The following is a 23,241-nucleotide window of genomic DNA, read 5'->3' as shown; positions in this document are numbered from 1 at the left end:
ATAGTATACGCATTTGTTTTCGTCCTCACAAGCTAGTGACGTATAGACCAGTGGTGTTCAACCTTTTCTGTTCGCGTACCCCCCGATATAATTTCTCTTCAACTTTGTACCCCCAAAGTTGTTGATGTATAATTCAAGTTATACATAGTATATAATCTACATCTAAAATAAATTAAATAAATTACATTACTGATTATTCAGTGTTTATCATAAAATAATATTTATTTATTTTAAATTTCACGTATCCCCTAAAATGTCTTCGCGTACCTCAGGTTGAATACCACTGGTATAGACGACTGTTCCGTAACTTTCTGTCAACACATTGACGTTAATTTAAAAGTAAAAAGTCTTAATTGATGTCGTTTCATATAAACTTGTTCTGTGCATTTCTGCGCCAGCTCGCAGGAGGAGCTACGCCCCCAAACGAACGGTCTGTGGTTCTTTCCCAGCTCTGCGCCGTACCTGAAAGTGCATACCGGCGGTTTTACGATGCATGCCGTGATTCGGCTTCATATTGGGCTGGAGTTGCCTGCCTGAGCATGGGAAGTTTCTCGTGCCTCGTCATGTCCAATGCCTACAAATGCCCTTCCTAGCTGAAATTCCGCTCGACAGTTCCCGTGTTGGTGGGGGGGGGGGGGGGGGCAGGCGAACCGTAACGAGATGCTAACAAATTAAGAAAGAGGAGGGCGGATGAGAAAACCTCAGGGAACAGCGAATGTGCATGTCACAGAGCGGTCTCCTGGCCCGTTGCAACTTTGCGAAACGATGAGAAACAGCCATGGACCCTGAGGAACTTGTGACGTAAGTCTGCTTTAGTCTCCCGTTCTGGTGTTGAAAAAATGGCGCGCGCGCGCACTTACTTATGAATTTTATTTATTTATTTATTTCCCGTTGTCGCAATATGCAGACTATGCCAGGCGAGGGTTCTCAGTCCATGGTTCGCCTATTGCGCGACCCGCGAACTCTTCTTGTATGTAATTTACCTAGTGTGATACCGGAGAACGCGCTTTGTTGGTATCGTCATTACTTGGCAGGTCCTGTCGCTGTGAGCAGCTGTTTGCTTAATGAAGGACTTCGTATCAAGAACTGGGACGCGTGACTCGCTTATGAGCGCTTGGGGAGATGCGCGCTGATCTCAGTAACAAAAATTAAACCTGACATCGAAAGATTACTCGAGGCACTCCTTTATTTTTACCTAAGCCGTGTGAACAAATTTGATGAAATCGATCTCGCTCCTTGAGGGTGATGCAACCCGTGGCACGATCTTGAACGAGTAAAACTTAATTTCACGGAAGGTAACAGCAGAGAGCGTTGACCCATCAATACGCGTAGAAAGCAAAGTTGAGTTTCACATGTTGCAGATGGTGTTTTTATGATGATTCGTGGAGCGTTTTTCACCTCATATCTGTTATCAGAACATTTGCAGTGTTCCGGGTGAATCATCCCAATTAAGTCTCATTCCGTGTGTCGAGTTGATCATTAGCGCACACCAGGAAGCATTCGTCAGGCCTTGGTCGTGAAATTCAACAAACTTTGAGCTCACTGAAGCCTAGTTCCTCAGTTTCGTCGTCGTAACTCTTTTTCCAGCCATGATCTGGTCATCGACCTTGCTTTGTGTCTTCACTTGTGCCATCGCGAAAACTCGGTAAGGCCTGGGCCCGCAGTGAACAGGCGGTAGGCTTGTCTGTTAGCACGTTTTGAATCAAACATGAAGTTGATTACTTACTTGCTTTTTCAGTTGTCAAATGCAGTACAGATTCTGAAACAGACATTTTTTGGCTGGGTGGGGGGGGGGTACTTCCTTTGTCTTCCTTAGAATAATGACGACTCGCCCTTTCATAGCATTGGTGGGTTTTTATATGCACTTGTCCGTGGTCAGGATTCCGAAAATGGAAGTGTTTCAGTTCTCAGGCGAAAAGCTAACGTTCCCTGCTGTGTGTGTACGCCCCATCTTGCCACCTGAGGACGGAAGCATGTCTGATTTACGAAACGTGTTTTGTTCGTAATGCCAATAGGTTGTTACATTCTAGTATTTTCTCATGTTCGCTGTAGTTTTTTGCCCCTCCAAATTGTGTGATGAGATCGGTTGGTTGTGAGGACGTACGCCCTTGATTAATGTTTCCGCGGTTCTGATAGCAGTGGTGATGTTCTTCTGGGCTTTGGCCCCGCGTAGACTCGTCAGTAGATGCCAGTATTTCGGAGAAATGTGTTTTCTCCCGTCATCAGGGCTCAAGTTGTGGAAGTTCGACCCGCTCCCTATAATTCCTCGTCCCTGATTGGCTCACTCCCTCATTCTTCCCTTTTCCCAACTTTCCATCTTCGTCACTTCGACCCTGAATGTGGAGACATGTACGCGGCGCCGAAACTCCAAGATGTTGTCATCATTCTCCCCGCCATGAAAATCTCAAATATCTTGGCAGTGGATTTGAGGAATGTCAGTGAGCCTCTGTCTTGTGGTCTCTGTACAGAGCTTGTCTTTTCTGTTTCAGCAATTGTTCCGAAGTCAACAGCAACAACAACAACAGCCGACCCCACAGCAGATACAGCTCTTGCAACAGCAGCAACAGTACCTTGCTACTCAGCCACAGCAACAGTTGGGTGAGTTAGTTAGTTAGTCAGTCAGTTAGTTAGTTAACCCTTTGAAGCCGAAGATCGTCTAAATATTATTTATGAATTCAGTCCGTACCGCGAAGAAAACACTACACCTCACCATTACGAAAATCAGCTGGTTAATTGCCTGTGACCTGTCGTCATACACAAAAACACACACGAGGGTGAGTCAGAAAGTTTCCCTCTTCAACGCACATGGTCCGGCGATCCACAAGCTTCCGTGTGCCCTCAGAAATAAATAAAAAATGTTTGTGGTCGAGTGCCAAGCCAGTTTGAGCCCATAGAAAGCTTGTCTTTGGTGCACACGTTAACTCTACTACGACACTACAACTGGCGGGTCAGGCTCGAAGGTATTTCACAATAACGTAGTGTTCGTGTTTCTACCAACGCTCAAAATAAGCAGTGCAACCAACACAACAAACTGTACAATAAATAATTGCGGGAACTCCTTGACTCTGCCCTCTGTCTTAACGTACGTAAGGTAAGACAATTTGCTCATAATAAATAGGCTGGGGGCTTAGTAGGACTTTGCACGGTTGTGGATATGATGTTACCATATTGGAAGCCATTTTTTTTGTGTATATTAGGTTCGTAATTTCCCCATAAATTCCTACCTGCAAGACTGTGCGTATGAAATCACTGAATTTGTGTTTGGTTTTACTTTTGTGTATTCAAATTCTTAAGGAATGAATAACAACCACTGCTGCTGGAGTTTTTGTATCACAAGTAGAATTTTTTACCATTTATCTCACTTTTTTTAATAAGAGTTGTTGTTAATTCCAAAAATCCACTAACTTTTCTGTAAAAGTTGAAGAAATCCAGTTTTGCTTTCTTCTGCACCTCGGCAAAGATGGTGGTAATTTATGTATAATCGAGAGATGTACTGACACTGAGTTTGAAATTTGGTGATCGAGTTTCTGTTACATGTGAGTGTGCGCGTTGATCGGACAATTTCAGCAGCGGGAAGAATCCTGCAAGCAGTACGCAGAAGGTTGGATACTGGCAGCTGTAAAATAGCCACAGTGTAACAAAGTGCAGATGATTGGTGGCAGATAAACATTACATTACTTGTGGGATTTGGATGATTAATATACTAAATCATTACATAAGCAAAAATAATATAAATAGAAAAGAAAGACAGGATCTGCCATTGTACAGATATATAAATACGTATGTGTCCATCAGTCAGTGTATAAAGAAACATTTTGTGGTCACCTTGAGCTCTTGCTTTCATGTGCGCTTATTTTTCCTTTCAAGGACATTTCATTTTCTTTTTCAAAATGTTATTGCCTACATGAATACATTGGTGATTGCAGTTTGTCAGCGTGCCTCGTCAAACATTTTCTTTTAACAGGAAATATTATGTAGGATTTTAGGTTTCTGTCGCTGTAGTGCTGTATGATATTTCAGCTGTTTCTGAAGAACATACTGCCTCCATCTTCTAGGCTTTTAACTGTGTGTGGCCAAAGAACCCACAGACCAACTTCTAATAATGAAATTATCTTATAAATAATTCCAGATTTTCCTTATGCCGTTAGTATCTGTGTGTATATATGAATGTAACGGGTACCCGTGAAATTGAGTGTCGTTTTGTGTGATTGCGCTTGTTTCTCGTACAGTAGATGATGTGACACTTGTGTGTGGTTATTTTTCATGTATACCCCTAAGGCATGGCAAAAATTATTTTACTTAGTATTCTCAGAACTCTCGTCTCCTTAAAATGTCCAGTATTATAAAGTAATTTCATCATTTTCCTTTGTGTTAATCTTTTACTTGATTTCCCCCCCCCCCCCCCGAAATGTTTCTCACTTTCTTACGTAGTTGGGAGTGGCAAGTGTTGAGGTCAGTTTCCTGACTCTCATAGTAGCAGAAGTGAACTGGCAATGTTTCTGTCTGGCAGGTATCGCAGCGCCTGCCGCTGCTTTCACAAGTGCCCCCTACGTTATCAATGCACAAGAACCGTACGTCGGTGCACTCATTACAGGTGAGCTGATTGCTTGGGTTTTGTTGTCCAAACTGGAGTCAGTAAATTTTGCCATCTCCATCATTACAGTTAAATTCTTATCATTGTGATGATACCAACTGTTTCTACGCTCAGTGTACGGTAATTTTAAACACAGGAGGTCTCATCATTTCACTTGCTTTTGGTAATAATGAAGTAACATGTAGATAATGTTAATTAATTGTGTAATACTGACATTAGCTAATGAATGTGGTATCTAAGCTGAATATTATACGCCATTAATCGAGTGAGCGTTCTTTTAGGATTGCCGTAAGATTGTATGATTGTATTTTGAGGTTTGCAAGTGTCGGTCTTCCCGTCTGTAATGTGGCATGCGTGTATATACCAGCATTTCAGGGGAACATGCTGTCTGCATCTTCAGGCTCATGTAATAGAAGTAGAAGGGAACTAATAATTAATGTATTGGTACTGCGAGGTGGTGTAAAATGTTGATGATGGCCCATCTCAGATATTGGTGGAGCTCGCCATAGTTGTTCTGTTCCCCAGGTTTTAAAATTGATCCTTTTGAGAATAATCAAAAACATGCATGCCAAAAAAGAAGGCTTTTGAATTAATGGTTCTTTTGTTTGTTTATCCTTTATAATAGCATTAGAAAATGGCCCAAAGAAGAATTGTGGGAAAACGAAAGTAGTACTTAAAACACATTTTTAGTTAAAAGTGTGACAAAGCTGCATATAAAAATTTCAGTCGTTGATTTTATTTGTTTTATTAAAGAATATAATATGATTTAATTAATATAATTAAAATGGTGGTGTCTTGGTGACGTCAGTAAGGGGCCTGATCTGTTGATGAGAGTGAATTATTGACCGTGGCTAGTAATTAATTATCACATTTCAGTGGATCTGTGCACTTTGGTGCACGCATGTTTGTATATATATATATATATTATCAGTACTACAAAATGATTACCGGCTAACCAACCAACACTTACCTAATATATAGATAGATTTCCTTGTGTTAAAAGTTGCTTTTCGCTGTAGTAAGGTTATTTTTAAAACTCACATTTGTTATTCCATTATTTTAGGCTGTAGTGTATAGAACAGTGATGGATTAACATAATTTATTTGATAATAAACTGCATTTGTGTGTCTGGAAACCAGATATATTTGACTAAATATGAAAATGCATTGTGATTGTTCATTGACACACAGGACGAGTACTTGAAGGTTGTGTGGGAGATAACTTGTTGGGTGATTCATCTTGGACTTCATCGTGTATCGCAGGTCCGACAGTTGTGCCCCAGTATTATGGTGTGGCAGCAGCCCCATGGGGTGTGTACCCTGCCAACATCATCCAGCAGGGGGCGGCCGCAGCGGCCGCCGCTCAGCAGAGACGCCCCCTCACCCCATCCTCTGCTTCAGACATAAGCAACAGTTCCACAAATCTGACCCAGGTTTGTAGTAGATGTAGTTTACAGAAGTAGTGTGTGTTTCAGTTTGTAGCTTGTTTTGCTGTGAATCCTGCCTGGGGTGAAAGATTATTTGAATGACAGCAAAACTGTTTTCAGGTGGGCATTGCTGCTGTTGGGCAAGTTGAAAATCATATCTCGTATCTGTTCAATTTTAGGGACAGTTGGAGAAAAAGACTACAGTAGGAAATGGTACGCTATGTTTGACCCTGAAAGAGCATATTCACGTGGAATATATTAATTTTTATAGTCCAAGTGTATTTTCCTGTTCATGAATTTCATTTCTGCAGCTGTAATTCTCATTTTGTGGTCAGATATATGTTGACATGACCATTTTATTTCCCAATATACATGTGACTGTAATTGTTGTTTCTGCTGAATGGTCCATCCTGCCTTATTAATTTTAATCTGTATTTGTGGCAATAGTGTGTATGGATTTTGTGCAGGTGCAGGGACAGTACCAAGTGATACCCGCGTACTACGATCAGAATGGGTCAATAGTGATGGGAAATGTACGGGGCATCGGGAATGGCACTCCCATGAGGCTGGTGTCTCCCGCGCCCGTAATAGTCAATGCCACCGGGACACCGGGCAGCAACATGAGACTACTTGGGAATCAGCCACAGCAAATAGCCACACCCCCTGCAGCATCAATATACAACAATAGCCAGCAGCCCTCGTTGTACAACTCCACAGCCTCAAATGGGACCACAATCAGTGGTGAGTTCTTTTTCGCTACATGCATTTTGTGATTTACAATTGCTTGATATGTCTGTAGCTGTAAAGTTCTGTTTGTGATTCTAGGACCACGAAAACAGTTTGAATCAGAAGGCCAATGAGTCACTTTAATATAGTCTTATTAATGTTCGCATGTTTTTTTCTTGTGGTATGAAACAAACTAGATCCATATTTGTTGCATGGGCAAATACAGTGGTTTGTGTCCGAACGCTAGACTAACTGCGGATGATGGGTAGGGCTGTGTGGTCATGGAAGGGTGTGTTTGTGCAGGTTTGCAGTCGGTGGCGGCAGCCGCTGTGGCCGCCGCGGGCTCGGCGGCGGCAGCAGGCGTGGGTAACGGGTTCTCGTCTCTAGCCAACACGCTGGCTGCCGGCTACGGAAACAACAGCTTGGGCACCATTGGCTCCCCTGCTCTGGGATCTCTGGGATCAGGTATACATAGAAAAACAGGCGTCATTGTCAGGTGGCTTCAAACTAGGCTTTAACAACAGTAAAATGTGATGTGAGTCATATGAATATTTAAAAACGCTACGACTGCACATCAAAACATGATGTATGTGCAATAAAACTTGCATAATATGTTCGTGGGCTAGGAGCATTTACATATTAAATTCTGTGGCAACTTGTTTTTCCCTGCCCCCCCTTTGTCTCATCAGACCTGATATTTCCTCCAAATTATTAAAAAATTACATGCGCCAAAAGTGATGACTATTTAAAAGACTTGCATAGTTTACTCACATTCTTGTATAAAGTGTGTTCTCTTGGGTGGAATTAGAAACTCTTTCTTTTAGAACTCTTCAAGAGATTTCTGAGCATTTGTCTGTTCTCTTCTGAGGGCTTTTTGTATCGGCATTTGATGTTTCAAATCTGAAATATATTAGTATACTCCTTTAAAGAATGTAAGTTTTGAGAAATTTTATGTAAATATCTTGCTTTGCCGGAATATTTTGAAGCCATATTTCATGTTAGATTCCTCCTTCTCTGTAGTCATAAGCACGAGAAACGACGTGTTCGAAACAAGTTCTTCGAGTGTAATGACATTTTCAGGCACTGTAATATTTTGTAACATTTGTTTCTTTGGCAGCATGTGTGGATACACGGTCTCTGTCCCCAAAACAAAGCTCTCCAGAATCATCGACCCCACACTGTTTTCTCCTCGACTCCTTGAAGCCCTACCGAGATAATCCATATTTTCCACTACAGTGTGTGTCCAAATGATTGTGTATCTACTTTGTGTTCTTGTGCTTTGGTTTATTTAATTACCAAAATGTATATAAAGTGTTGTGTTTTTCCTGTGTATTATGTTTGGGTTTGATCGATTGCTTAGCTGTAGAAAATAGTTGTAATTGTCTTGTGTTGAGCAGGTAAATCTATTTTGTATGTTTCTCAGGGCTTGGGCTCAGCAGCAGCAGCTCTGGACGACGAGATTCGTTTGACAGAAATACTTCTGCATTTTCCCCGTCACTGGAATACGGTCGTGGCAAGTGGCCAACGAATTACGGTGCGCTCGGTATGTGAACCCCCCATGTACATGAATAAATACTAAGAACTAAAAGGATTGAGATTATGTTGTATTCAGTCATTGTTGCATATAGGTAATTCTTTCACTGATGTGACCCGAGGTGGTTGTGCACTCATTCCAGAGCACGAAGAATAACTAACGTTCAGATCTCTGAATTGCTGATATATTTTCCAGGCACCGTGACTGCATCTCCTAGCCCTATAGGCATACAAGGCTCCCTCACACCCCCACCTGCTCTCTCAACTACTGGAATGGGCAGTTCTTCAAATCTACAGCTGGGAGCGCTGATGTCCGGTGCTTCGGCTACGGGCAGTCGACTCCTCTCGGCAGCGCCGGGAGCTGAAGCCACGAAATACAGAAATGGAGGGTTGCCAGGCATCAACACCAATGGAATGTTTGGGTCAAATAGCTCACTCTTCACAAAGCTAGGCACAGGTGCTCGGGCCACCGGTGTAGCACCGAGTCTCGATAAACCTCCTGGCAGAAGTAGATTGCTAGAGGATTTCAGGTGTGTTGGTGCAGTGTTTTCAGACCATCAAGACTATTTCAGTGATGCGTGATTCCAGCTAAGTTTTCTTTTCTTATCTTTTATTGTGTCCGCAGGAATAATCGTTTTCCAAGTCTGCAGTTACGAGATCTGGCAAATCACATCGTTGAATTTTCTCAAGATCAACATGGATCAAGGTTCATCCAGCAGAAGCTCGAACGTGCCACTGTATCAGAAAAACAGATGGTATTCTCTGAAATCCTTACAGCTGCATACAGTCTCATGACCGATGTTTTTGGAAACTATGTAATTCAGAAATTCTTTGAATTTGGCACACCTGAGCAGAAAACAACATTGGCACAGAAGGTACGAGAGATACGCTTTGCGCTGGGAAAGGTTTCTTGTTCTTTCTTTGGTAATATGATACGGATGGCCACATAATGGTTACTATAATCACAAGTGTGGAAGTAGACTCCACGAAGTAGAAGCGTTTCTTGAGATCAGGTCATAAAGGTTCTGAAATCCTTTTTAGGTGCCTAGTCATGTGTGTCTGTCTGCACGTAACAGCCAAAGAACTGATAAAATGATTTTCCAGTCGAATATAGTCATTTCATAGCTTAAAATCTTGCCCATCTTCTGGTGGGGACACGCCGGGCTTTGCCGCACCCTGCCATGCTATAAGATTGACTGTGTTAACATCATGATTGGCTCTGCATTAAAATTCAATTTTCTGTAACACTGAAATCCATCTTCTACCCCTAAAATCAAGCCAAAAGGTTCATTAGACACACGGTCACAACATTTTTGTTTGCATGAACACGAAGCAGGAAATTGAAGGGAGATGACCAACATTTTAGGAGCTCATTTATTTATTAGATTTAGAGTCATCCTGCGTAGTAAGTGTTTTAAAAAATGTCGCTTATTTCAGGTTCGAGGACATGTGTTGCCATTAGCGTTGCAGATGTATGGTTGTCGTGTGATCCAAAAGGCTCTGGAGTCCATTTCGCCAGACCAGCAGCAGGAGATTGTGCGTGAACTTGATGGGCACGTCTTGAAGTGTGTTAAAGACCAGAATGGAAACCACGTTGTGCAGAAGTGCATTGAGTGTGTTGACCCTCATGCATTGCAGTTCATCATTAATGCATTTTCAAGCCAGGTGAGTTTGTATTGGTGCAAACTGCAGCCACAAAAATCTCCTGTTACAAATTTCTAGTTGCACCACTGGCGATTAATGAAATTAAGGCTTTTTATACGTGCAAAAATGTGTCATTGATTTGTTGTGTGTGTCTGCGTGAGATCGTTCAAGGCAAAACTTTCAGTTGTTTATGCATCATTGATGGCGTCTGTGTGTCCGATCGCAGGTGTTCGCCCTCTCGACTCACCCCTACGGTTGCAGAGTAATTCAGCGTATCTTGGAGCACTGCACACAGGAACAGACAACTCCAATTCTGGAGGAGCTGCATCAACATACAGAGCAGTTGATTCAGGATCAGTATGGAAATTATGTCATCCAGCATGTGCTTGGTGAGTATTCTTTCAAGGTACCAAAGAGAGATAAGACCTTGGTGTTTTATGTATTCTTCATGGCCCAGTGTAGGTCGTTAAGAATAGATTAATTGTATGAAAAAAAGTTTGAGTTAAGGGAAAGAATGTATTCTACAGTTTATGTATGTTTGACTTGACAGAGCATGGGAAACCCGAGGACAAATCGCAGATTATCTTGTCTGTTCGTGGTAAAGTGCTGGTGTTGTCTCAACATAAGTTTGCCTCCAATGTCGTGGAGAAGTGCGTGACTCATGCGACACGTGCCGAAAGAGCTATTCTGATCGAGGAGGTCTGCAATTTCAACGACAAGTAAGTGGTTTCATGTATTTAAGTAGACACCAGCCAAGGTCTTCCTGCTTTTTAACTGAAGCATAAGGGTACTGCTTATCAACTGCATTGTGTGAACGTATTTACAGCACCACAAATGTCGGAAGGACCGACTACGATTAACGTGAGGAGATGGAACAGACCCGATGGCCTAATTCGTAAATTTATTGATGTTGATGACTAATGCTGAGTGTGAAAGTATTAAAGTAGTGTATTAAATATTAAAAATATTACATGTCTGAGAACCTCTTTTAAAATGAACAAAATGAGTGACGGACAGATGGTCTTTCTAAAGCTTGAGTGATTCATCGGTTGAAATGCCCTGATTTAGGAAGTAAAGTTTTGAAGTCTTATTAGAATCTGAAATTACAGGTACAGTATTAAAAACAAACTTTTTGTCCTTATAAAAATTGGTTGATTTGATTGTGAGGGACAGTACTGATACTTTTTCTTACTAAAATGAAGTTCTTTCAGGATTATGCTAATGTATATAGTCTGTGACTTTGCATAAAGAATTCCATATGATTAAACCCATTGGGTCTCTTAATTTTTTGTGTTTTATGTTAATTAAATTTGCAAGAAAATCTGAGATTTTTGGAATTTTTCAGTGAATGTTATCTTACGACATTTAAAGAATCTGTAGTACTTTTACTTTTTGTTTCATCATTTGCCATTTTTGCGCATATTGTTACTTGATCCACAAACCTTGGACCCCACTATGATGTTTTACTGCATTTGGTACAGTGCACTGCACGTCATGATGAAGGATCAGTATGCCAACTACGTGGTGCAGAAGATGATCGACGTTTCTGAGCCGGCACAACGCAAGGTCTTGATGCACAAGATCCGGCCACACCTGAACTCTCTGCGGAAATACACGTACGGCAAACACATCATTGCCAAGCTTGAGAAGTTCTTCATGAAGACCGCGTCGGCCATGGGCGTTGGGGTCGGAGTAGGTGTCGCCGTGGGACCAGATCTCGGACCGATCGGTCCACCCACTAACGGAGGCTTGTGAACTGCGCCTCCTGTTCATTATGTACATAAGCGATGGAGAATGTAGAACTACTCATCCTCTGGCAGTGTCATGGGCAGTCTTATTTTTCTTTTCTGCTTTATTGCTGCTCCTAAGAGACTTTTCCGTGCATAGTAATCCGTGGAAAAGAATTGAGGTTGTTGCATAGGGAAGGAGTGCCCTTTGAATTTTTCATTTTGTTTTTTCTGTCGGGTCAGTTTGGTTTACTGGAGCATTTGCGTTATTCCAGCGTTGGAATGTTCACAGTATTTTATTTAACTTGTAATGGATGTAAAAATGTATGCTTTTAGTTTATTACACCATGTTTTTGTGCAGTGTGAGATATGTATATATTGTGAAGCAATCCCCATTCTGAGACGGTGTTTCGTTCTCGGAAGAATATTACTTCTCTTAAGAGGTGCGCAGAGTTGCAGGCTTGGAAATGCAGGGATGATAAATGTGTGGTAGTTGGATTCCACAGTGCACCAGAGGGGGTTGGGTGTGTTCTGTTTTAAAAATGCATTTTTGTTCCAGATGACCAAAGTAGTAATTGCCGTGTCCTGTCAGAGAAGAGTAGTGTGAAACATTGCAAGGGATGTTCCAATGTTAATAAAGATGAACCTCCACTTTGGCCTGTAGTGCCAATATTGCCGTTTCTTGGGACATCCCTCCGTGTTTCCATGTGTCTCATATACTTATAACAGTGTGAATGAATTAAGATGTTGGGGGGTGAAAAAGATTATGAATTGTGTAAGGCATTGGAAAGGGATGGGATGGCAGTGTCCAATCAATCTTCCAGAAAGAACCCTATTTGAAACTATGCCCTCGCCGAAGAAGGTGGACGATTTGTATATACATTATAGTAATGTGAAAATTTCCAAAAACTTTTTTCAGATTTTATTTTAGTTAAAATGCCTCTCCTTTTATCAGATGTAAGGAAATAGAAAATTATGCTGAAGTAAGAAGACCTCTGAGTTAGGGTTTTCACAAAGACAATGCTACTAGAATTGAACATTGTATATAGATTATGTGGCATAGCGACGGATGGATGAACTTTTATGTAGCTTTCCCCTCCTGTCATACCCTTAAATCAGTGGTGGGTTTATGAGCTTGTTTTAAGAGATTGAGAAACTGGGATTTTTGAAAGTGAAAATATTTTTAATTGTGGCATTTACTTGCAATAGCCTGCTTGGTAAAATAGAATAGTTTTTGTTTTCATAATTCTAGACACGCAGATAATTAAATGAATATACTGTAAATTGAGTAATGTGTATTGAGATTTCAATAATTACTTTCATTTGTACATTTTCAAGTCAAGGAACAAAAGTTACTTTAAAAGCAAGCATTTTAAGAGTTATATTGTGTAAAGTGATACATTGTAATTATAATAGTTTTTTCATGATGATGTATTGTATTAACCGAGTCAAATCTGTAAGTGCTAGTACAGAGTTGCTGTGGAATCTGTAACGCTCTGTGAGACTTCTTTGGACGGGTAGCAAAGTTCTTATTGTGGAATAGACAGCAAGCAAATGTCATTTATAAATTAATGCAGTTAGTTGATGGGCCTTGAACAAGTTTGTGAAGTGAAAAGCTACAATATCTCAGAGCACTTGGAAAGGAACACACGAATCTTCACCGGAAAACCTACTATGGCGTGTAACAAACCATCATCAAATTGTGATAAAACCCTCAGGTAATAGTTGCTAATGGATTTTTAAAAGAGAATACAAAAAATTCAAAAAATAAAAATTCCATATACTTGCTGGACAAAAATGTCACGCGTGAAAACAGCTAACTAGCAGCAGACAACACACGACATCCATCGTAAGGCTCTAACTGCCGAGATCTATTTCTTCGCCCCTACCCCCAATATAAAACTAAGATAAGTACTGAGTAATTGAAATCTAAATACTGTACATTTCTCCAAGACTTTTGTGTAAAGAGAATGCAGTTGATACTTCAAATAATATCTTTAGAACAATTGTACAAAAGACACAATCAAAGTTGTACAGTTTTTAAAAACTTATGTAAATTACTGCAATGCATTTTGAAAAGAAAAAAAAAGAAAGAAAAGCAGGGTTTAAATATCACATTTTTAAAAATTCTTCACTTACCAAAGCTATGCTCTTCTTAAGGTGAATGTATATAAATTCCCAGTATTAAAAGTCTTCATTACCGTAGCTAGTCGAAGTGGAATAGATAGCCGACAGATCCGTTTCCCGGCACGCATGTTTCAGAACAGGCGTGGCAACGCGTAGATAGATGTTTGCTGCTAGTGCACAGTAGTCGAGCAGGTTTCTGTACCACACGTTTCATTTGCAGGGGCCATGTAAATGCTGTAAACAGCCATTTGGAAATTGAGGAATCAAAATAGTCGTATACACTGAATTGCCATGTTCGATTATAGGAAGTTGATTTTTGATTTTAGGATATCACTAGATGGGTTTGTTATCTTTTGAAAACATCCTACGAATTCCACGTAGAGTAATATGAGTATGAGTTGATATATAGGAAATGTGATTAACCATCATCGCTCTCATGGCCGTTTGTACCTATGTACCATACAAAATGCTTCGTCACAGTATCGATGCTTTCGTTGTCCGCACCAGAAACGCGCCTCGTTCACCTCCTGACCACAGATCGCACCTCATCCTTGTGCACTTACACAAATTGCTTCATTGCTCAAAGAAAAGTGCATTCATTGTTGACACCCTTAACCGCCCATTCTGTGAGAGAAATCCACGCTGATTCAGATATAGTATATGTAGTTTTTCACAAGATGCACATAGTACATGGTGGGAAAATTAAATTTAAAGTTATATGTGAATTTAGTATAACCACATCAGTAAATAACGTGCTCCGGTCTGTCGTTTGTACTGTGTACCTTGACCCACCCCCAGCTCTTATAGAGTACTGGCCAAATTCTCTATGATCTACCCTGAAGTTGGAGACACGGTAGCTTGTACATTATCACAGTAGAGTCGTTTATCCAAAATAACTTGTAATAAATGTATGGTGTGTTTGTGTGTGTATGCATACCAGTTTATTATCTTTTGATACAGTCTTGCTTTTAATTTCGTGTATTGAAAGGATTGGACATTCATAAAATTTGTCCTGAATGTTGACGTCGTAAATTTTGGTATAATTTTATCGGCACCAGGAACTTCTGTCAGTTATGTTTCGCTGTGTGATTAAGGTAAAAATTCTATTCTGTACTTTGAAGTACCCCTGCTTCGCATTTATGTTGCATATTACCTCCTGTATGATTTTATACGTTGACAGAAATTATTTGAAACACGGTAATGATATCTTTAATATTCAGTCTATAAACCTTCATTTGTTTTAGCATTAGTCGTTCGGTGTTTTAATCCAATTTGAAGTTTTGCATCATTCCCAAGCTTGCATATTTTACCAAAATTTGCAGTCTCATGCTTTTGTTTCTTCAACAGATTGAATGTATTTTGCAACTTAGAAGTCGGATTTAGCGTCGGGGAATGAGTCGATATTTGGGGGATGGGAAGTGTTCTGGCATTTACTAGGTCTCCCATATTTTCCACGCCCCATAAATGGTAAATGCCGGACTCTCTCTCGTCTTGTCCGTCGCCTTCCTGTGTATAGCTCGTTGAAACTGCAGACTAACAGTTCTGAGGGCATGGAACTCTTATAGTTGTAGATGAATGTTTTGATAACAATGATCTGGCTTTGTGTATTATTATTATTATTATTATTATTAAGGTTGCATTATTTCATATCATACTTGTATTGAGAAGGTAAACGATAGCTGGTTAGGAAAGACGACGTAGAATTTGCAATGTTCTTGATTCTTCTTATTAGTTGTCCAGATGAAAACATTCCCATCTTTATTCATAAAAATGTCGTAATTCATCATAGAAAGTGTATAATAGTAATAACAGCGTTATATATCCCTCGTATAAAGCGGTGCTCTGTGTCATGTCGCAGTTCTGCTTTTATGCCATCTTTCCATAACATGTAAAATACATTTATCATTCTTCAAAATTATTATTATTATATTATAATTATTACGGTATAACAAGGAAAATAGCCTGGAAAAATGTGTACAGTTTTTACTGGATGAGTATTTATTTTTAATATGTAAATTTTGGTGATGTTTATATCATGGTTGAATATTGATTGTTGTGTTTCCTTATCTGCATAAATGATCTGACTTTTCCTGCTTCATTTCCTCGAGAGTTGTATTGTATATAACAAATGCTGTGCAGTCTGTGCATTATAACTCAGGCAAATAAAACTCCTAAGTAATGGAAGACCGTCGTTAATTTTTGAATAAAGATGTGGATTGTTTTTAATTATTATAATTAAATTTTTTTAGAGCATACCTATTATTTTTTGTAGTATGTAATATATATCATATAAACTACTTATTACCTATTAATAATGTAACAATTGTAGCTGTATTTTTTCATATATTTGCATGTATTTTCTACAAATAATACTTGTAGCATATATACATATAACTACATATACATAAATGGTATGATGATGGAATGATGTTTAGATGTAGGTTAGTGTTCAGTCATAAAGATCCTAGAATTAATTTCCCTGTGAAATATTTTTATCATGTGAGAAATATTGTTCATTTATTAAGTACTACTGATCTCGTGATTCACATCCAAAATCAGCTGAAAATAATTCACGAAACCTTGAGGTCACCACATAATAGGATCATGAGAATTGTTATGCCCTTGTGTTAGTGCATACAGTGTGTTAAACACGATGTGTTGCACTGAAGTGACCTATGTTGTTCGTACTTTCTAATCTCGTAATACCAGACCGCAGTGTGGCAAAGTTGGGGCAGGAGTAGATGAGTAGATGTGTGTTGGAGTGCATAGCGGGGCCCGTGTCTTGGTCCGCGGACGCTAGCGACTTTTAACTTTGTTATGTTCAAGGAGAACTGGAACGCTGAAATCGGTCAACACGGGTCATTTCGTAATTGGCATTGCTTTCTGAATATTTAATTTTCTAACTTATCATGATATCCGTCTTGCACATACTTTTTAAATTATTATTATTTTTTGAAACTTTTCTGCATTTGCAGAAATTTCACATTCTCAGTTACAAAACTGTCTGTAAAAATTCATTCCGTCGGTGATTTTTCATGTAAAAGGCTGTGTGGTCGTGTGCTCATTTTGCTGTAATGCTAAGTTTGGGGTCCATTTCTGATAGGTAACATTTTTCAAATATGTATGCTCCATAATCTATTGAAGTGAGTGTAGCCGTAGAAGACCGAAATATTAAACAGATCTGCCGTTTCTCCAGTTTTAGCTGCGAAGTTTTGAAGGTCATACCTCCGCTAATATCGAAGATAATGGGGCATCGTGTAAGAAAATTTAACATTGTCATGATAAATCATTCCAATTCCCCTTGAACTGCATATTATTTTGAGGAGCAAATGAAATGCAGTTTTGGAAATGTGCAGAAATTCAAAATGCTTGTGCGTAAGGTTGTAGCTCAAAATTAAATGTTTTCTCTTACCGACTCCTTGACGGGTTGTGCGCGTAACGCGGCCAAGATGCGGGCGTCCGTGCCGTGCACTCCGACGAGTGGCTGTAGCATGCCCACTTTCTTGTTAGGTGTCTGGTATTTTTGTCGTTGATGTTGGCAATGTGTGTACTGAGAAGCTAATGCTTTGTTGTGTGGACTGTAGAGGAGGATTTGTGGGTTAAAACTGAACGTAGATTCTCTCGGCTGATGAACGTGTTATGCCTGGTCATTCATCATTTTAGTTTTTGTACAGAACCTTTTCTTGGCTGTCATTTGTGCCAGGGAAAGTTTTTTGAAAAAAACTTAAACTAACCTTGCAGCAGGATTTCTGTATGTAGACAAGACGGTGGTGCACTTCCGCATCGCTGTATGAATGCAAAATGATTTTAAAAATATCTTTTTGGTTCACCAGGCATCAGTGTAAGATATTTTATGGTAAGCAGAAAACATTTCAGGTGAACCCTTTGCGTTTGAGTTATCAGTCACTGTAAATATTTAGGACTTTTTTAACTTTGTCAAAAACCAGGAATATTACATTTGTGAAGAGTGCCCATTATATATGAAATTAGTACTGAATCGTATGTCCATAGTGAAATTATTGTTTAAAAAAATCTTATTAAAGCAAAGTTATATATAATATTAAAGGAAAAAAGTTTTGTCAAGACTGATGTAAAGTAAAGAAACAAAACAAAAACAAAAAAATTGAACAAATTACCTGCATTTGTATAATGTATGTATTTCTGTGGTTTGCACAGCTTTGATGTTTATATATTGTAAAATACGCCAAAAGCTTGCGATGAGAAGAATCATTTAGGCTTTTTTGTACGTATATAATATTCTCTCTCTCTCTCTTGTTCATTCCTTAAAAAGTGTTTTTTATGTGTAGAAAGGCTTTAGTTATTTTTTAATTATGCCTTAACCATTTGCACATAACCTGTAAGAACTGGTTGCTTGCGTAACATTTATGTAATGCGAGATTCTGTTTCTGTTGCTCTCGTGTCTTGGCATTAGGGTCTTTCTTTTGTGTGTGTTTTGTGCCCACTTGTACATAAAACATACGGACACGGATGATAGTCGGTGCATCAGTTGCATGCGTCACTGTTCATAATAGTCTGCGCTCTTCTCGGGTTTGATTTCCGTTCTGTTAAAAACCTTTCCCAGTATCAAATGGGCGTAATCTTGGTGTCACCGTTTCCTAGGTTTTTGCATTTTATTTGTTGCCGAGCGGGCGGATGGGACAAACGGCCTGGGAAGGCCGCCGGTCCACCGCGTACGTTCATATTCCACAAAACGCAAAATGAGCATCGATCAGTAAACGGTATAAGATCTCTGCTCCAAATTCTGTCTTCATGACCAAGTACTTTTTGCACTGGCACGCATTTTATGGCTAAATCTTTTCAGTTCAATACTTTTCTACCTCTTTCGTAGTAGTTCTTCATCGGCCATAACTCATTCTCGTTGTGTTTAGGAACAGCTATTTCATGTGTAAATACGTTTTCCACCGAAGTAACATTTACCTGTTCAGTAAAAGTATTTTTGTTGTACTTTATTAGCATCTCGAATATGTATAATCTAGAAGGAGCCGTATGTAATTTTCTTAGCGTAGAGACTTAAATTTCCAGGCGTAACCCAATTTTGTCCACGCTTTCTGGTTAAAGAGAACTGCGCTGAATTTCTGTGTGTTCGGTTGGCATTGTTAAGAAACCACATTTGCACTGTCGCCCAAGCTTATAGAGAGCGTCCGCTTTATTTCCTGCTATTTTCCATCTTTAGAAGCTTGACGGAAATTTCATAGAATGTACAGTGTAAGTAGTTTAAAACAGAGGGACTTCTCGTACATTTTTTTGTTTTTCGTATGGGGCACATTTCATATATTTTATAGAGATTGTGGGTAAGCCTCCTTTTTTTATAAAAAGATATATCGGTGATGGAATGAAGCGATATATTCTTGAGCGTGTTTCGTTTTATTTAAAAAGTAATATTTTGTGTTTTTATCTGGTATACTCCGAGGGAAAGAAATTGGACCAGATGTGAGTGCGGAAGCATTTAACACCTTGGACTGTAGTTTATGCGTGTGACTTTCAAATATATTTTGGGAAGACACGCGACCTACAAGCTGGGATTTTTCTTATAGATGTTCCATGGGGAGATTAATGTCAAAATTTATTTATATATTTTAGTTTAGTGCAGATTAGTAAGTTTGTACTTTGAGTTTTTAATATGTTTTCTATATATATTTATGGATAAATAGAATTACAGCTGTTTTAGTTAGGTTATTAGCTAACTTGCGACTTCATATCCAGTGCATTTGTGACAATTAGGGATGTAATATAAATTAAAACATTTTTTTTATTATTATTATTCTGTGAAATAATTGAAAGAGGAAGCGAGCGGCACATACACACATACTGAAATTTTCGCAAAATCGTCGCCTACTGATTTTATAGACGAGCCCCATGTTGAAGCAAGCAGCTTTTCTGCAAGGTTTTGTGTTGCAGACGGTAATATTCATAACCCTCTTTTTTTTATATAATTATTGTTAGATTGACAATTGGAAGTTAGACTGGGTTTTGTTACTGCTGCATTATTGTATGTTAATTCACCCTGAAGAAGCCCCCTTCCTCATACATTTCTATATTAAAGAAATATATGTAGAAAAAGAAGACCTCCACACAAAGTGAAGTAACTTGTATATGGTTGTACAAATGTAACAATCTACTTGTGAAAGTAATAAAACACTTTCTGTAATGATCATATATAAAAAGAGAAGCCACTGTATAGTGTTTTTATGTAAATATTCCTACTAACATCATTCTACGTGTATATGTATAAAGGTTGAAGTAGATAAATCGGATTTTCAAACTTTCAGAATAAAATTGTACACATTTTGAAACCTTTAATTAGGTTCTCTGCATGTCTAAATGTTTGAATTTGCTGGATTTCAGTTTAAAAACACGTCTGTAATTTCTTATTTGTCCTTTCGAAATTTATTTACATGGATCATTTAATGGATTCTGGACCCCCCCCCCCTTTTTTGTATCAAATTCAAAAGGTAGGCCAAATCATGGTGATACAGTAAGTAACCCTACTACAGATGCACCACGTTCGCTTGTCACGTCAAATGTCCTCTCTGCTGACGCCCGTTCCATAAATCCCGTCATTCTCGTGGTGAAGGCGAGGTAGTGTGGTGGTATGCATGTTTGTTGAGACATTACATAACATCGTTCGTCCTGAATTACAGTGAAATTGTAATCAGAATGACTAATTTTACTGGGGACTGCCCTGCACTCCTACAAGCTGCCATTTTCCTACCAGAACCGTAAACAGTCTTGAGATCTGTTGGATTTTTGTGTATCGGCAGTTGGATGGTGGGTATGAAACAGCGTTGCTGGAAAGCTAAAACAGATCGAGGTCTCAAACCAGTTTGCTCGTCTTACCACTCCGTCGGTCATGTAAATAGTTGGTTAGACATCTGAAGAAATGGAATTAAAATAGTTTTCATATTAATTGAAGCAAGATACTGCTGTGAGGTGCCTGAAAAGGTCTTGCATTTATCTTGATGTTTCGGCAATAAGATCATTCCCAAATTTGTGTTCTTTTCTACCTGAACAGTGCACCACGGTGAACAAAAAGAACATGTAGGTTTGCCCTGTTAGCCCGGTTAACACTTTAAATAACGAAAAAAATAAGTGATGTTTATTGATATTCCATAAATTGGAAAACACCGATACTGATCAGATAATGTGCATAATTAATCAACCCATTACGGGTAAGTGACCTGCTAACCACCACGTTCGGGGTCAAACGTTCCCCGAATGTTTGCGCAGGCGCATTCAGAAGAGATTAGACGGACTGTTTGGTGTTGCAAACTGTGATGTTAGCCAAATCTCGACTGCTAACACGATTCTTATTCGCGTGCTAGTTAACGCAATTAATTTCTCAGCCTTTGCTGTACGTGTGTGCCGTGTTACTAGTGACTGTGCACTCACGGCCCCCTCGCCTCGGGAAAGTCCCTGATGTAATGTTCTCCAACAAAGCTCAACGATGTGAAATGTACGTATTTGTAAGAGAGCGTTGCTTTCTGAAGTGTTTTTGCATTACAGAGCAGTGCTTCTGGAATACTCGTGACAACCTGCGGGCCGAATGTATCCCTAGGAACCCTTATATGAGGTCCGTCACATGATTTGGGGATTAGCCAGTGTGAGAAGGGCGAAAATGTTTCGCTCCTGAGGAATATTCTGTTGGGAAGGTATTACCTAATGGGCCCGTTTACCTCCTTGGGTATCCTATAACCCGGATAAAAACATCGAAAACTCAAAGCTAGGCGACCTGCTTCGCCCTGTATTGGCAAAGACATGAACTAATGTAAAGATAAGTGAATTGCCGCGCTATACGAAAGTACATCGAGTGTAATTGTTTGGAAGGGTCGCTCCAGTTTACAAATTAACATAGCCGCCATGTTGGGGGGGTTCGTTGAAGTCTTCTGTGTGAAAAACGAGCTTCAAGGATCAGTGCAGTTGCGTGATGTTTCATGTTAATTGGCCTCACGCTGACATACACGAAACTTCCTGTGTCAGAGGGGAGATTCTGAAAGCTGCTGGTTACTCGGTTACATTGATCTTTAGATTAATCCACTTTTAGGTAGTTACATTTTCTTAGGGGTAGGCCGGTCCAATATAAATTTAGTTTTATTTTCAAAAGGCGGTGATAATACGGATCAAAATGAATTATTATCGATCTTAACTATGCTGTCATCTCGATGCTTTTGACTTCGTCTATATCGCGTCATCATTCTGCGATCTGAATGATTGATCGAGATTACTGATCTCGATTACTCTGGTACAATCGTAACTGGTCGCGTCGGTCTTAACCTGATAACATTCTTTAACGACCCAGGACTCTGATTTCAAATCGCTGAGTGACATTTCAGGTTCACGCGTCGGGATATTGCGTCGTATAGTGTGACGTTTCAGAGGTGCTTGTTGCCTCCATCATCAGGGCGATGATTCATGTCCTGATGATAGACGCAGCAGCGACCTCTAAAACCAGGCTGCACGGTGCAACAACCCAGAACACAGTCTATCTTAGTTTAAGGCCTGTCGCTTTCGTGTTTCATGATCGTGAGGTCCCTGGAACGGTCCCTGTAGTGAGTAAATAACTATTAATTAAGATTAAATATAAATTTACGTATACGATTTTGAAAATTTTTCGTCCAACGACGTTTCAGCAATAGGTTGATTACTTCATTAAATTCCAAGGCCTCCTTAGTTTTCGATAACTGGCCACTGCAACTGGATATCGGTACTAAGTGTTCTTAAAAACGTCTTCACGATCGTAGCTGATCAGGACGATGTCGACAGTGTCACATCCCTGCAGATGGACTGCTCCATGCGCCACGCGATCGATGCCTGTTGGCCTGGACTCCTACTTCTGCTGTTATTTATCTTGTCTTTGTTCCGATAAGTGTCAGTGCTGGAATGGTTAATTGGGTCCGCCATAGTGCCGACAGTGTAAATGTGAGAAACTTATTACCCGACTCATACGTATATTGCGAATGGTTTTCGCGAGCTACAAAGTACTGACGCTGGGAAATAATGTTTTCAGTATGGACAGTACGTGCTTCCTTATCTGCCCCCCCCCCCCCAACTTGCCTTTACTTCTAACGGACGTCGAACTCACAGATTCGCCCCGACTATAGTAAAAATAAATAGAAGGAACGTACCTTGTGACTGAAATCACTGACAACGAAAAGGGGTAATATTTTGAGGTTATACAGGACAACTTTCAGGTAGGAAGCTAATGTGACAGTGAATGTCATTACTAATGTTAGTATAATCCATTCCAGACTAAAACATTTAACCCAATGGTAACTATAGGTACCACCTGTTTTAACAATCAGTTGCTATGCATTTTTCCTCACAGACAAGGCTTATATTTCCCTACTACATAAGCGGAAACGAATTGATCTTTGTTCCGGTGAATTGCTGTTCTCTTTGAGGTAGGTACTAGATTTTTCAGACATTATTTTTATGAAACGATTCTG

General features: G+C 39.6%; 1 protein-coding gene across 5 annotated transcripts in view; it reads left to right on the top strand.

Annotated features, from left to right (window-relative positions):
- Positions 1 to 19,967, top strand: part of pum (pumilio) — a 175,022-nt gene extending 155,055 nt beyond the window's left edge. For 3 of the 5 annotated variants that reach the window (XM_087342696.1, XM_087342697.1, XM_087342700.1), the window contains 12 exons: positions 2,490 to 2,598; positions 4,511 to 4,594; positions 5,785 to 6,026; positions 6,488 to 6,761; positions 7,050 to 7,211; positions 8,170 to 8,289; positions 8,476 to 8,809; positions 8,905 to 9,154; positions 9,717 to 9,944; positions 10,150 to 10,312; positions 10,474 to 10,642; positions 11,405 to 19,967. In XM_087342696.1, the coding sequence (XP_087198822.1) occupies positions 2,490 to 2,598; positions 4,511 to 4,594; positions 5,785 to 6,026; positions 6,488 to 6,761; positions 7,050 to 7,211; positions 8,170 to 8,289; positions 8,476 to 8,809; positions 8,905 to 9,154; positions 9,717 to 9,944; positions 10,150 to 10,312; positions 10,474 to 10,642; positions 11,405 to 11,678 (2,409 nt within the window). In that variant the 3' untranslated portion in view covers positions 11,679 to 19,967. The remainder of the gene's footprint in view (positions 1 to 2,489; positions 2,599 to 4,510; positions 4,595 to 5,784; positions 6,027 to 6,487; positions 6,762 to 7,049; positions 7,212 to 8,169; positions 8,290 to 8,475; positions 8,810 to 8,904; positions 9,155 to 9,716; positions 9,945 to 10,149; positions 10,313 to 10,473; positions 10,643 to 11,404) is intronic. The other 2 variants (XM_087342698.1, XM_087342699.1) reach the window with 2 other exon arrangements.
- Positions 19,968 to 23,241: the final 3,274 nt, after the last annotated feature.

The sequence above is a fragment of the Zootermopsis nevadensis genome, unplaced genomic scaffold (genome assembly GCF_977971745.1).
Source record: "Zootermopsis nevadensis isolate Lab colony 2312 unplaced genomic scaffold, Znev_1.0 Znev_ptg000004l, whole genome shotgun sequence".
Taxonomy (NCBI): domain Eukaryota; kingdom Metazoa; phylum Arthropoda; class Insecta; order Blattodea; family Termopsidae; genus Zootermopsis; species Zootermopsis nevadensis.
This window is presented reverse-complemented; position numbering and strand designations above follow the sequence as displayed.